The sequence below is a fragment of the Oncorhynchus kisutch genome, linkage group LG1, assembly GCF_002021735.2.
Source record: "Oncorhynchus kisutch isolate 150728-3 linkage group LG1, Okis_V2, whole genome shotgun sequence".
Classification (NCBI taxonomy): Eukaryota; Metazoa; Chordata; class Actinopteri; order Salmoniformes; family Salmonidae; genus Oncorhynchus; species Oncorhynchus kisutch.
This window is the reverse complement of record NC_034174.2, coordinates 7,751,790-7,766,586: the sequence shown is the minus strand read 5'-3', so window position 1 is coordinate 7,766,586 and position 14,797 is coordinate 7,751,790. Positions and strand designations below refer to the sequence as shown.

At 41.8% G+C, this 14,797-nt stretch overlaps 1 protein-coding gene across 5 annotated transcripts in view; it reads left to right on the top strand.

Annotated features, from left to right (window-relative positions):
• The window catches only part of LOC109899944 (SWI/SNF-related matrix-associated actin-dependent regulator of chromatin subfamily D member 1), a 31,307-nt gene extending 16,937 nt beyond the window's left edge, over positions 1–14,370 (top strand). For 2 of the 5 annotated variants that reach the window (XM_031815311.1, XM_031815840.1), the window contains exons 7-12: positions 4,408–4,569; positions 5,508–5,605; positions 6,183–6,318; positions 9,246–9,368; positions 11,379–11,480; positions 12,472–14,370. In XM_031815311.1, the coding sequence (XP_031671171.1) occupies positions 4,408–4,569; positions 5,508–5,605; positions 6,183–6,318; positions 9,246–9,368; positions 11,379–11,480; positions 12,472–12,525 (675 nt within the window). In that variant the 3' untranslated portion in view covers positions 12,526–14,370. Of the gene's footprint in view, positions 1–4,407; positions 4,882–4,920; positions 6,319–9,245; positions 9,369–11,378; positions 11,481–12,471 lie in introns of all 5 variants that reach the window. The other 3 variants (XM_031814084.1, XM_031814788.1, XR_004207650.1) reach the window with 2 other exon arrangements.
• Positions 14,371–14,797: the final 427 nt, after the last annotated feature.

The window sequence follows — 14,797 nt, the reverse complement described above, 5'->3', positions numbered from 1 at the left end:
ACACTTCGGCAAAAACAAAACGATTCATCTCTTAACGGGAAAGATTCGGCCATTTTGAATTTTACTCTTATTGTGCATCTTTGAGCGATGTTATATTTATTCCCAGGGTCATTTCATGTGTATTTCAGCATCTGCCGTTCAAGCAGGCAGAAATACAGCCGGTATGACGAGTTTTGCATAACGACAACATAAAAAATTAGGTAATCTTTCCTTTTAAAGGGAAACTGACAGAATTTTAACTACTTTACAGATATGAAACGGACAATCGTAAAAATCTCTCAAAAATATCAAATTCCCACTTCATGCAACAAAACAACTTTACAAGAGGTTTTAAAATGGGTCGAATTTTATTCCAAATCCCATGATGTAGAGTCGGGCATTGTTGGCAGAATAGATTGATTGCAGTTCAATGCATTCATATAACTCACCAATACATTTCTTGGTAGTACAAAACATATTACAATCAGGTTGTAAATCACAGCTGGCCTGGTACATCGTCTGCTGCCTCCATTCGGGATGCACTGGTTCAGTTTCGATGACTCAATATTCTGGACAAAAACAGACGAATGTAACCCAATGCTGGGAATGTCAATACAATCAAACTAGCAAGGGCAATGATCACAAGTCAGTTATAACATGGCTAATAGGCTAGCATATCTATTTATTTAGTAGCTAATAACACGGAGTCTAACATTAGCTAGCTAGCTAGCTGCTGGGAGGACGTCAGTCCCACCCCCCCCATAATGTTTTTCTATGGCTACAGCTAGAGGTCCAGTTGCCAGTTGACTCCGAGGGGTTGAGGGTTAAATGCAGAAGACACATTTCAGTTTAAGGCATTCGTATCCCTCTGTCTCTTTTTTCATTTGGTTAGCAAGAAATGTGAATCACTTTGCTAGCTATGCTGAACTTGAACAACTGTTATCTACAGTTAACATATCTCTTAGTTGTCAATCAAATGTATTTGGCATCAATCGAATGGGCGGGCAGGCAGATCCCATTCAGTTGTCAAAATGTTGGTTGGGACAAGCATGCTTTGGTAGGCAAGCTGCAGAAGGACGAGCAGGCTACTAATTCCCCATCGTTTATCAGTGCAATTATGACGGCCAACTAGCTGGAAAAGTTTGCGTTATCTACTGTTCCCTCGTTAGATTTGAGCTCATCTCGCTCTGGCTAACATTTAGTTGTTGATCTTGTTGTTGATGTGCATAAGCAACTACCTCTTTTTAATGGTTGTTTGATCAATAGGACTGTACAGTTCCCAAATCTAAGTGGACTCCGGTGGTATTTACATATTTGCAGAAATCCATTCAGGTGGCTTTTGCCAAATGCTTTTTTTAATAATCTAAAGTCACGCTGTTGCTTCTATCTGTAAACACACAGTCCAGTTCAAAGTGAATGATGACAGGCCCTACTGCTGTAAACACAGTCCAGTTCATAGTGAATGATGACAGGCCTACTGCTGTAAACACACAGTCCAGTTCATAGTGAATGATGACAGGCCTACTGCTGTAAACACACAGTCCAGTTCATAGTGAATGATGACAGGCCTACTGCCTGTAAACACACAGTCCAGTTCAAAGTGAATGATGACAGGCCCTACTGTCTGTAAACACACAGTCCAGTTCATAGTGAATGATGACAGGCCTACTGCTGTAAACACACAGTCCAGTTCATAGTGAATGATGACAGGCCTACTGCTGTAAACACACAGTCCAGTTCATAGTGAATGATGACAGGCCTACTGCTGTAAACACACAGTCCAGTTCATAGTGAATGATGACAGGCCTACTGCTGTAAACACACAGTCCAGTTCATAGTGAATGATGACAGGCCTACTGCTGTAAACACACAGTCCAGTTCATAGTGAATGATGACAGGCCTACTGCTGTAAACACACAGTCCAGTTCAAAGTGAATGATGACAGGCCCTACTGTCTGTAAACACACAGTCCAGTTCATAGTGAATGATGACAGGCCCTACTGCCTGTAAACACACAGTCCAGTTCATAGTGAATGATGACAGGCCCTACTGCCTGTAAACACACAGTCCAGTTCATAGTGAATGATGACAGGCCCTACTGCCTGTAAACACACAGTCCAGTTCATAGTGAATGATGACAGGCCCTACTGCTGTAAACACACAGTCCAGTTCAAAGTGAATGATGACAGGCCCTACTGCCTGTAAACACACAGTCCAGTTCATAGTGAATGATGACAGGCCTACTGCTGTAAACACACAGTCCAGTTCATAGTGAATGATGACAGGCCTACTGCTGTAAACACACAGTCCAGTTCATAGTGAATGATGACAGGCCTACTGCTGTAAACACACAGTCCAGTTCATAGTGAATGATGACAGGCCTACTGCTGTAAACACACAGTCCAGTTCATAGTGAATGATGACAGGCCTACTGCTGTAAACACACAGTCCAGTTCATAGTGAATGATGACAGGCCTACTGCTGTAAACACACAGTCCAGTTCAAAGTGAATGATGACAGGCCCTACTGTCTGTAAACACACAGTCCAGTTCATAGTGAATGATGACAGGCCCTACTGCCTGTAAACACACAGTCCAGTTCATAGTGAATGATGACAGGCCCTACTGCCTGTAAACACACAGTCCAGTTCATAGTGAATGATGACAGGCCCTACTGCCTGTAAACACACAGTCCAGTTCATAGTGAATGATGACAGGCCCTACTGCCTGTAAACACACAGTCCAGTTCATAGTGAATGATGACAGGCCCTACTGCCTGTAAACACACAGTCCAGTTCATAGTGAATGATGACAGGCCCTACTGTCTGTAAACACACAGTCCAGTTCAAAGTGAATGATGACAGGCCCTACTGCCTGTAAACACACAGTCCAGTTCAAAGTGAATGATGACAGGCCCTACTGCCTGTAAACACACAGTCCAGTTCAAAGTGAATGATGACAGGCCCTACTGTCTGTAAACACACAGTCCAGTTCAAAGTGAATGATGACAGGCCCTACTGCCTGTAAACACACAGTCCAGTTCATAGTGAATGATGACAGGCCCTACTGCTGTAAACACACAGTCCAGTTCATAGTGAATGATGACAGGCCCTACTGCTGTAAACACACAGTCCAGTTCATAGTGAATGATGACAGGCCCTACTGCCTGTAAACACACAGTCCAGTTCAAAGTGAATGATGACAGGCCCTACTGCCTGTAAACACACAGTCCAGTTCAAAGTGAATGATGACAGGCCCTACTGTCTGTAAACACACAGTCCAGTTCAAAGTGAATGTGATGGCAGGATCTACTGCCTGTAAACACACAGTCCAGTTCAAAGTGAATGATGACCGGCCCTACTGTCTGTAAACACACAGTCCAGTTCATAGTGAATGATGACAGGCCTACTGCTGTAAACACACAGTCCAGTTCATAGTGAATGATGACAGGCCCTACTGCCTGTAAACACACAGTCCAGTTCATAGTGAATGATGACAGGCCCTACTGCCTGTAAACACACAGTCCAGTTCAAAGTGAATGATGACAGGCCCTACTGTCTGTAAACACACAGTCCAGTTCAAAGTGAATGTGATGGCAGGATCTACTGCCTGTAAACACACAGTCCAGTTCATAGTGAATGATGACAGGCCCTACTGCCTGTAAACACACAGTCCAGTTCATAGTGAATGATGACAGGCCCTACTGCCTGTAAACACACAGTCCAGTTCATAGTGAATGATGACAGGCCCTACTGTCTGTAAACACACAGTCCAGTTCATAGTGAATGATGACAGGCCCTACTGCTGTAAACACACAGTCCAGTTCAAAGTGAATGATCGCAGGACCTTATAGCAAATGGCTTATTTGCATATATACCTACTGTAGCTCTGATTGGCTATGATGCACCGCTCTGAGTCCGGTCCCGGACAAGACAGGCTTTTATTAGGTTTTATTTACTGCAGTGTCTATTATTTGTCCAAATGTACGGCCACTTTCCCACTCTATATTGCTATAGAATTTCCTCAAATGCCTGACTATAACGTCATTCCCAAACATTCAATGAATTTCTGAAAATGTGTAAATGACGTTGTCTGTGCTTGCTTCAGAATGTAAACAAAGGTATCATATTCTTCTTTGGGGTATATATGAACATATATATATATGATAACATTATACATAACATTATATATGATTTAATGTTGATTTAAAAAACACTCAGTTACACTTTAAATGGTGTCATGTTGATGTTCTGTTCATTTTTTAAATATATTTTTTTATTCAATATGAACCAGGTGGTTTTGGCAGCAGGGCCTTTCTATATCTCTCCCAAATACATTCTTGTCATTTGAGTCTCTTTTCAGAGACTTTTCAATTTGATGGTGTAATGTCACTGCTAATTTCACCTCTCCATACCTTCCCCTTTCCCAGCCCCCTCAGTTCAAGTTGGACCCTCGCCTGGCCCGTATGTTGGGGATCCACACCCAGACCAGGCCGGTCATCATCCAGGCACTTTGGCAGTATGTTAAGACCCACAAGCTGCAGGACCCCCACGAGAGAGAGTTCATCAACTGTGACAAGTACCTGCAGCAGGTGAGAGAGTTCATCAACTGTGACAAGTACCTGCAGCAGGTGAGAGAGTTCATCAACTGTGACAAGTACCTGCAGCAGGTGAGAGAGTTCATCAACTGTGACAAGTACCTGCAGCAGGTGAGAGAGTTCATCAACTGTGACAAGTACCTGCAGCAGGTGAGAGAGTTCATCAACTGTGACAAGTACCTGCAGCAGGTGAGAGAGTTCATCAACTGTGACAAGTACCTGCAGCAGGTGAGAGAGTTCATCAACTGTGACAAGTACCTGCAGCAGGTGAGAGAGTTCATCAACTGTGACAAGTACCTGCAGCAGGTGAGAGAGTTCATCAACTGTGACAAGTACCTGCAGCAGGTCAGTGAGCAGCAAATGGCCCCGTGTGGCTTAGTTAGTAGGGGACGGCGCTTGTAACGGCAGGGTTGTGGGTTTGATTCCCATGCGGGACCAGTACAAAACCGTGTCCTATGTTCACAGCTGGAAGATACAAGGCTTTCTTAGGGAGAGTATCTTTTCCCCACGTTTTGTATCTGTAATGTTAAGGCACAGTTAAATAATCTAATGGACGTTATGCAATGTAATTTGCCATTTCATAATCTTTATGGTTAAGGGTAAATGGGCCAGGGAATACTGTCCTTAGCCTAAACACACTCTAGACCTCCAACAAATAGCAATCCTTATGAACTGTCCTTAGCCTAAACACACTCTAGACCTCCAACAAATAGCAATCCTTATGAACTGTCCTTAGCCTAAACACACTCTTAGACCTCCAACAAATAGCAATCCTTATGAACTGTCCTTAGCCTAAACACACTCTAGACCTCCAACAAATAGCAATCCTTATGAACTGTCCAAGGCTGAAACATACAACGCACAATGCTGAATCTTTGCATGTCTGGTTCTTGAGTAAATTAATAAGGTTCTGTTTATCTATTTTGTTCTAGATCTTTGAGGCCCAGCGTATGAAGTTCTCCGAGATCCCCCAGCGTCTCCATGCTCTCCTGATGCCTCCAGAACCCATCATTATTAACCATGTCATCAGGTAGGCCTCTAACCCATTATTAACCATGTCGTCAGGTAGGCCTCTAACCCATCATTAACCATGTCGTCAGGTAGGCCTCTAACCCATTATTAACCATGTCATCAGGTAGGCCTGGTAGGCCTCTAACCCATCATTAACCATGTTGTCAGGTAGGCCTCTACCCCATCATTAACCATGGCGTCAGGTAGGCCTCTACCCCATCATTAACCATGTCGTCAGGTAGGCCTGGTAGGCCTCTAACCCATCATTAACCATGTCGTCAGGTAGGCCTCGTCAGTAGGGTCAACGCCTCGTTTTGTCCTCGTCACTAGGGTCCAGAGTGTTTGCGTGGTCCTGGGAAAAACTCTGGGCCCTTTTTCATAACTCGAAGCTCAGATCAGATCATATCAATGCCTAAGGAATTGTTCAAGTGTCTCAGGAACCACATTAATATGATATAGAACTCTTCTGAGATGTGCAGCGTGACTGCAAGAAATGACAGGCTGGAACGAACCCAATAAAATGGACTCTGCATGAACTAAATTCTGTCTCTACAGATAGACGACTGCATGATCTAACTCTCTCTCTGTGTCTACAGTGTGGATCCCAACGACCAGAAGAAGACGGCCTGCTATGACATCGATGTGGAGGTGGACGACACTCTAAAGACCCAGATGAACTCCTTCCTCCTTTCCACCGCCAGCCAGCAGGAGATAGCTGGTCTGGACAACAAGGTATGTATGGAGCTCATAGTTGAAGTCTTCCGTGTTTCATTGGTTTTCAAGGGACTGAATCTAGCCTAGAACTAATGGTAAGCTATTCTGAGGCTGTGTGACTGAGGCAATAAACAGCTGTTCTTCCACACTCCTTTTTAATACACTCTGCTATTGTACAGACGGTGGAAGAGTGGAAAAATAGAGGTGAACTAGGAACAGACTGTACAGAGAAACTCACTGAACCTGAAATCAAACAACCAATAGACAGCCCTCCTCCCCCTCTACAACTTCCAGCAGCCTACTTCAAGGTCAGACTGTTAATAAAGAACAAGACCCCACAGGATGGACTCTGACACACAAACACACACACTGTTACTAGCATTGGCTGCATGTCTCATTGCTGTGATTGTAGAGAGAGCAGAGCTGAGGTAACTAGTGCAGAGTAAGGTCAGAGAGACCCTGGCTAGCTGCTGTGGCAAAGGCCAATGAAACACAGCAAATGTACAAGACAACTGTCACGGTACTACTTGACTGAGTGAGGAGCACTCGATAACATAATGTTCTACTACAGGGACTACAGGTGGCTAGCTAAATCTGGAAAATTTTAAAGAAGTATAAATTTGCATTGTTTAGGGCCCGATTCATTTATTTTGTTGCCTGTTTGTTATTTTTTCCTTTCACCAAATTCCGTTTTCTTTTTCCAGGTTTCAGTTTTTCCCCAAAAAATGTGTATGTTTTTACACTCAAATTAGCTTTTAAAAATGAGCCCATAAATCTAAGCCCTGTCTAAACTGGGGGGGGGGGGGTGTATCCTACTAAACTACATGTAATTGTTTTAAGGTCATACCAAGGATCATTTAGCAATTTGATTTGGAATTTTAAGACCCCTTGAAGTATAAAAAAAAAAAAATAGTATTAAAAAAAAATATAAAAAATAAAAGATTAATGTTTTCATTTGGCCTTACTGCTATTAGCCCCATACCATTTTGGGGTTATTTTATTAGGATCCTCATTAGCTGTTGCAAAAGCAGCAGCTACTCTTCCTGGGGTCCACATGAAACAACAACAACAACAACAACAACAACATAATACAGAACATCATTAGACAAGAACAGCTCAAGGACAGAATTACATACATTTTAACAAATGCAATGAACAGATTAACTACATGGAACAACAGACCCCCCCCCCCCCCCCCTTACTAAAGTAAGTTTGTTCTGAAGTGCCTGTCCTATATCTGAGAGAGAAACAAAAAGGTTCCCGATCTTTCTTATCTCCCTTTTTTTGTTATTTAACCCCATATTTTTGGCACTAAAGTCTCCATATAAACTTCCATTAATTTTTTAAAATCTTGTACCGGGGGACCCTTCCTTCAGACGAGTCTTGTGAGGCCTGTGGATCACAGATGGATCATACTAGTGTGAAGCCCTAGCTGTTCGGACGCTACAGACGTTGGCAGATCGGCTGTACAGACTTCAGACGAGTCCCCAAGATGCTTGTGGGGGGACGTGGAGCAAAACGGAGAACACCATGGTGTTCATGGGAGTCTCATCTCTCCATAGAGGGGGGGGGGGGGGGTCATAATAGTTTGTAGGCTGTTCAAGACACTACAGACAATTTCTGTGAGAAGTCTCATGTAGTCTGACGAACACCGCTCGACCTCTTTCACCGCAGATGCGAAATCATCCAATACAAAAAACACATCTTATTATTTTTATTTTATTATGCTGATTTAGATCATTAGGCGCCGACATCGACTCTAGGGGGTTAATAGATAAACAACAAAATTGGATGGTGAAAGTCCACAAAAATGCTTAAAACCACATCAAGAGACCACGTTTGAGGTCTGGGGAAAAAACGGATATTTTATTTTAGTTTGTAGTTCCCCTTTCATTTCCGGTTTTGCGCCGAGCATGAGGCTGCTGTTTAGTTGTGTTTCTAGCACACATGATGGTCGAGTTGGCAAAGCAATTACCCACTGGATTGATTAAAATAATCATGTTTACCTGGCAGAATGATATCATGAGCTGCTACGGCTGCGTTTTGACAGGCAGCCCAATTTTGATCTTTCCCTCACTAATTGGTCTTTTGACCAATCACATCAGAAGGGGGAAAAAATTTTGTTGGGGGGGGGGGGGGGGGTGTGTCAAAATATCAATTACTAAAAGAAATCTCTGAATTGTGCTGCCGGTCTAAATGCCGTCTGTAGATAACGTTTCAATGATGGTGTTTAACAAAGCCTTTCCATCTATCTTGACTGTTTTCATTACTATCATCGCTAACGGTAGACGCGTGCACCCCCGTACACAGACGGGGGCATTCTCGATGCCTATTTATTTTATGATGATGTTTGTGTGGATTCCGTCCGTGTTCTCTGCATCGCAGATTTTATAGGGCCTTGAATTGTGTCCCTGTACAAAGCCAAGTAACTCTACTTAATCCATCTTGGTTTGGATGTCCATCCAGCAATATTTTCCCCGTTCAGATCCATAAAGGCGTCAGCTTGCTTCAGTTTGGCTGGCGCCTAGACGAACCGAACGAGTGTGCTCGCATACTCCCTTAAAAAGACCTTAAAGAAAAAAGCGGCCAGTAGTAGTTTGTCCATTTTTAAAACGCCGTCGTCAGTATACATTTCCTCACAATAGTCCAAATTAATCTTAAGAAATCGAGAAATATGTCATTAATTTTGTTTTTCTGCGACAAGATCTTAAGTGTGTTTGATGCAGTATTTTTCCCATCACCGACGAAGGGGAGTTGAAGTCTGCTCCGAACTTCAGCTTGCGTCCAGGAAAAACTCACCGAAGTACTAAACTAATAAATGCGTCACACAATGTCGAACTCTACTGAACTGTTTCAGGCTGGGAAGCATGCAGACGCCTTAAAACAATAGTGTATTTAAATGTTGAGCTAGGCTTGACCCTCGGATCGCTCTTCTTCCCCTGTAGATCCATGAGACCATAGAGACGATCAACCAGCTGAAGACCCAGAGAGAGTTCATGTTGAGCTTCGCCAGAGACCCCCAGGGCTTCATCAACGACTGGCTGCAATCACAGTGCCGGGACCTCAAGGTACACACACACCACACAGACAGAGAGAGAGAGGTACTTCTGGGCTTTATCAATGGCTGGCTGCGGTCACAGTGCAGGGAACTCAAGGTAACCTAACAGGAAAACACCTCTCTATGGGACCTCAAGGTAAACTATGAACTGAACTCTGGTGAACTGGTGCTTCAGATGAAGAAATGAGGCCCCCATGTGTGGGGGAGCAGCAATGTTATGTGTACAGGCCTCTTTTCTTAACTTACAAGGTAAATCAAATGGCTCTCTAGTGCTGCCCAGTTACTGATTACACTTTACGTAATACCTCCCATCTGGGTCATGTTCATTAACAAGAAAATGCATTGAAACTCAAATGGAGAGGTACTACTTGAACTTGTCCAATAAAAACACAGATTGTTTTCTTTTGCAAAGCATTTTGCTCTGTGTCTTACTGAACATGACCCTTTCCTTGTGTAGTAATAGACTTAGTTAGCCGTTAGCACTAGCTAACTGCCATGTACGAATGTTGGCTATTAACACAGTCTAGCTGCCATTGATGTATGTTAGTCATTAGCACTAGCTAACTGCCATGGATCTATGTTAGCCATTAGTACTAGCTAACTGCCATGGATGTATGTTAGCATTAGCTAACTGCCGTGGATGAATGTATGTTAGCCGTTAGCACTAGCTAACTGCCATGGATGTATGTTAGCCGTTAGCACTAGCTAGCTGCCATGGATGTATTTTGGTCGTTAGCACTAGCTAACTGCCATGGATGTATTTTGGTCGTTAGCACTAGCTAACTGCCATGGATGTATGTTAGCACTAGCTAACTGCCATGGATGTATGTTAGCACTAGCCAACTGCCATGGATGTATGTTAGCACTAGCTAACTGCCATGGATGTATGTTAGCACTAGCTAACTGCCATGGATGTATGTTAGCCGTTAGCACTAGCTAACTGCCATGGATGTATGTTAGCCGTTAGCACTAGCTAGCTGCCATGGATGTATTTTGGTCGTTAGCACTAGCTAACTGCCATGGATGTATTTTGGTCGTTAGCACTAGCTAACTGCCATGGATGTATGTTAGCACTAGCTAACTGCCATGGATGTATGTTAGCACTAGCCAACTGCCATGGATGTATGTTAGCACTAGCTAACTGCCATGGATGTATGTTAGCACTAGCTAACTGCCATGGATGTATGTTAGCCGTTAGCACTAGCTAACTGCCATGGATGTTCCACATATAGTGTTTTGTTCAGCTGATTCTTGGAGGAGGACCAAACACCACACTGACTGGACTGCCAATGACAACGAAACCAAGGGGTGAATCTAGCTGAATCCAGTCCAAAGTTCATGGATATTTCTTCTCCCCCCCCCTGAAAATGCAGCCTTCCGCATGGTTACCTGGCACCCAGTAACCTTAGTTGTCCTTATGCAAGAACATGCCAGAGTGAATGCAGATGTGTTTTATGATCCTGTGGCATGCTTCCCATTCGAAACAGTTTGGTCATTATACTATGTCGACAATTGTGACGTTTGTGTTCGTTTTGATGTTCTGCTGTTTATTTTTTTCCGGTTGTTAGAGCACACAATATTATTTATTGAGGAAAGTCTTAAGTTTTTAGTACCTGAAGTCTACGTTCATTCGTCTGTGATTGGCCAACAGTAATACTCCTAGTTGGAGTGGCAATGAAATGTTTGTTGGCATTCAACGAGAGACAGATTTATCTTAGATTAATTAAGACTATTTTGGGGAAGTGTATACTGGCTATGTTGCTACGGTGTCTCGAGGGACAAACATTAATATTGCTGCTTTTTTTTTCAAGCAAAGTTATTTTAAGGGAGTCCTGCTAGGAGCAAACCAAACCTAGTATGCTTTACACAGAGATGGTTTACTTGTATGAAAAGATAAATATAGATAACATGCATGATGCTTTTAGTGCGTCAACAACACCACGTTATACCTGTAGACTTTTTAATGGAGTGTCGCTAAAAGTTTAAAGTTTCTAATGTACATGTCATTATTTTTCTACAGACTATGACTGATGTTGTTGCGAACCCAGAAGAAGAGAGGAGAGCCGAGTTCTATTTCCAACCCTGGGCCCAGGAGGCCGTGTGTCGCTACTTCTACTCCAAGGTAACGTCCTCACCTCTCTCCATTCTGTATGTTGCTACTTCTACTCCCAAGGTAACCTCCTCCCCTCTGCCACTCATTCCCCATGAAGGGTCATCATTGCTGAGTCATACCACCCGGTTTTTCTGCCCTACTAAATACAATCATTATCTAAGGGAGATTCTTAATTATACTTTATTTTACGGTACTGTTCCCACTGCTATTTACCTAATCTATTACCTGATATTTACTTATGTTTCCTGGTATTTACCTGGAATTGACCTAGCATTACCTGCTATTTACCTAGCATTACCTGCTATTTACTTATGTTTCCTGGTATTTACCTGGAATTGATCTAGCATTACCTGCTATTTACTTAGCATTACCTGCTATTTACTTAGCATTACCTGCTATTTACCTAGCATTACCTGCTATTTACCTAGCATTACCTGCTATTTACCTAGCATTACCTGCTATTTACCTAGCATTACCTGCTATTTACCTAGCATTACCTGCTATTTACCTAGCATTACCTGCTATTTACCTGCTATTTACTTATGTTTCCTGGTATTTACCTGGAATTGACCTAGCATTACCTGCTATTGACCTAGCATTACTTGGAATTGACCTAGCATTACCTGGAATTGACCTAGCATTACCTGGAATTGACCTAGCATTACCTGGAATTGACCTAGCATTACCTGGAATTGACCTAGCATTACCTGGAATTGACCTAGCATTACCTGGAATTGACCTAGCATTACCTGGAATTGACCTAGCATTACCTGGAATTGACCTAGCATTACCTGGAATTGACCTAGCATTACCTGCTATTGACCTAGCATTACCTGCTATTGACCTAGCATTACCTGCTATTCCTTTCACTTATAACACATGCTCTAATCTGTTCTAAAGTGCTCTATGAAATTGAAAATTGGATTTCTGAAATGTAATATCGTTCTTTGTCTACATTTTTAATCTCTTAATTTTTGTGTTTCTTTAAAATGTATTTCAGGTCCAACAGAGGCGTCAGGAGCTGGAACAGGCCCTGGGAATCAGAAACACCTAGACGACAAGATTATGTCAAAGAAGAGCAGGTCAACAGAGTAAAAGAAGTGGCTGTTCTCTCTGGGAGGACGAAAAGAGAAGTTTGGGACATTCATATTTATAAATACACCGCTGATTTTTGCAAAACGCTTAGATAAAACATCTTAGATATAGACTGCTTTACTCTTGATGGTAACTGTAGGATATATTTTAACATCAACTAGCAGCTGTTATGGTTATGTATAAATGTTTGATTGCTACTTACTTTTTTATATTTGTCCCATTGTCCCACTAAAATATATTTTGACTTATTTTCTTTCAATGGTCTATCTCTGTTTAACCCCCAAAGCATTTATTTTCTGTGCTGAACTCTCTCACAGATCTTGAATCTATATATTCAGGCCTAAGTGAGGTTGAAATTACCCCCAACTAAGTATTGATGCTACTTCACAATAACTAATATTGGTTATTTTAAGTGTAAGGGGCTTAAATTAAAGTTGTAACATTTGGCTAAGGTGAAAGAGCATTGGGTTAATTTTAAATGCTTGGGACTATCTATCTACCCCGCTCTGAGTCCAAACTAACTCATAACTGATCAGGTGATAGCCTACACACACTACCTACGCACACTACCATTCTGCCTTTGGTCTGGAATTGATATTCAGTGTTTGTTTGGTATTGATAGGGTTGTGTGAGTATTCCGTGGCCTTTTATTGCCTCGCTGGCTGTTCGTTTCTTACCGAGATTATTTTAAATGCTTCTAGAATGTTGTGTACCTCCAAAAATTCTACTTTTAGAATCTTGTGTGCTTCAAAAATTCTACTGTTAGAATCTTGTGTGCTTCAAAAATTCTACTTTTAGAATCTTGTGTGCTTCAAAAATTCTACTTTTAGAATCTTGTGTGCTTCAAAATTCCCCCTATGAACACTTCAAAGCAATGGTAATGACATGCAAGGCTGTACAATGTTGTGAAACTTCACTATATTGGTTAGTTACTCATTTAAGTGGCCTTTTCATTTTAAACTATTTTGGTGGAGCTTTGTTTGTATAAAAAAATAAAAAGTTTAGAAAGTATGAAGTCTTGTTTAGTTAGAAGTAAAGAATATTAAGGAAGTAGTGTTTAGTAGTAATTACCTCAAGTTGATCTAGTTTTTGTAAATAATGAACAGAATAATCTGATGTGAAGGGGAAAATGTCTGTTTTTAAAGGACATACCATCAATTTGACTCATTGTCTTAATGCTCCGTTTGCCCAAGACGTTCCCCCTCAAGTGACCCCAATGGTTTAATCCAGAACATTCTCTATAACCTAGCAGCAAGTTGCAGTTGTTTGTTGGTCCTGTGTGGAAGAGGGAGAACAACGTTTTAGGCTTCTACTGTTCTCTGTTCAGATCAATTGCTCTGGGTGTTCCTTCTTTATTTGTTAGTGTGCAGAAGCTATCAACACCTTAGGAAGAGAAGCGTAGAGCTGGGTTCACTTTCTTTAGCTGTGACATTCACGAATTTCAAGCTTTTTTTGCTAGCATGGTAGACTGCTTTAGGCTTGTAGGTATTTCTGTTTAGATATGACATGTAGAGGATGTAAGAAGCTTTATCGTTGTGCTCAATTCAGTATCTGTTCAGTAAGTTCATTTAAATACATATATTTTCAATAGGTATTTTTATTTGGTTTTTCCAATATTGAGTGTAATTTCAATCAATGTTCTGATTTCATGCTGAATTGACCCCGAACCTGTAAAAGGATGATACTGTTGACAGATCTTTAAATCTTCAGACATGAATTGTATTTTTTATTTCATGGACCAAACCTATTTTCTTCCTGTATGTTTTGAACCTTGTGCTATAATAAAGGATATCGTCAATGATAACTTCTCGGTTGTGAATTAATTATTTAAAGTTGAACCATTTGATGCACAAACTGGCATTCTTACCATTTTAAAGATGTTACCTGCCTAGTGCTCACCTCAGCATCACCGTTAGCATCACCGTTTAGTTCTGATAACACACTCCTGTGTCGTTGCTGTGAGAAGTGGGGTGATGCAGGAGAGGGTATAGTATAACAACCAGGGGGACGATCTGGTCATTGACCTGCAGGTCAGCATATCGTGTTCATGGGATAAGGAGTTTAGAAATGATAGATATTGCTTCACCAAACTTTTTTTGCTCTTTGACATTATCCTAATCATTCTTGGTCAAAGACTCACCTCTCCGAACATTGAGGTGTGCTAAAGGACACGATGTGAGACTCCTTTCTAACGCAACACATTGTTCCTAATGGGATTAGAAGTGGTCCTC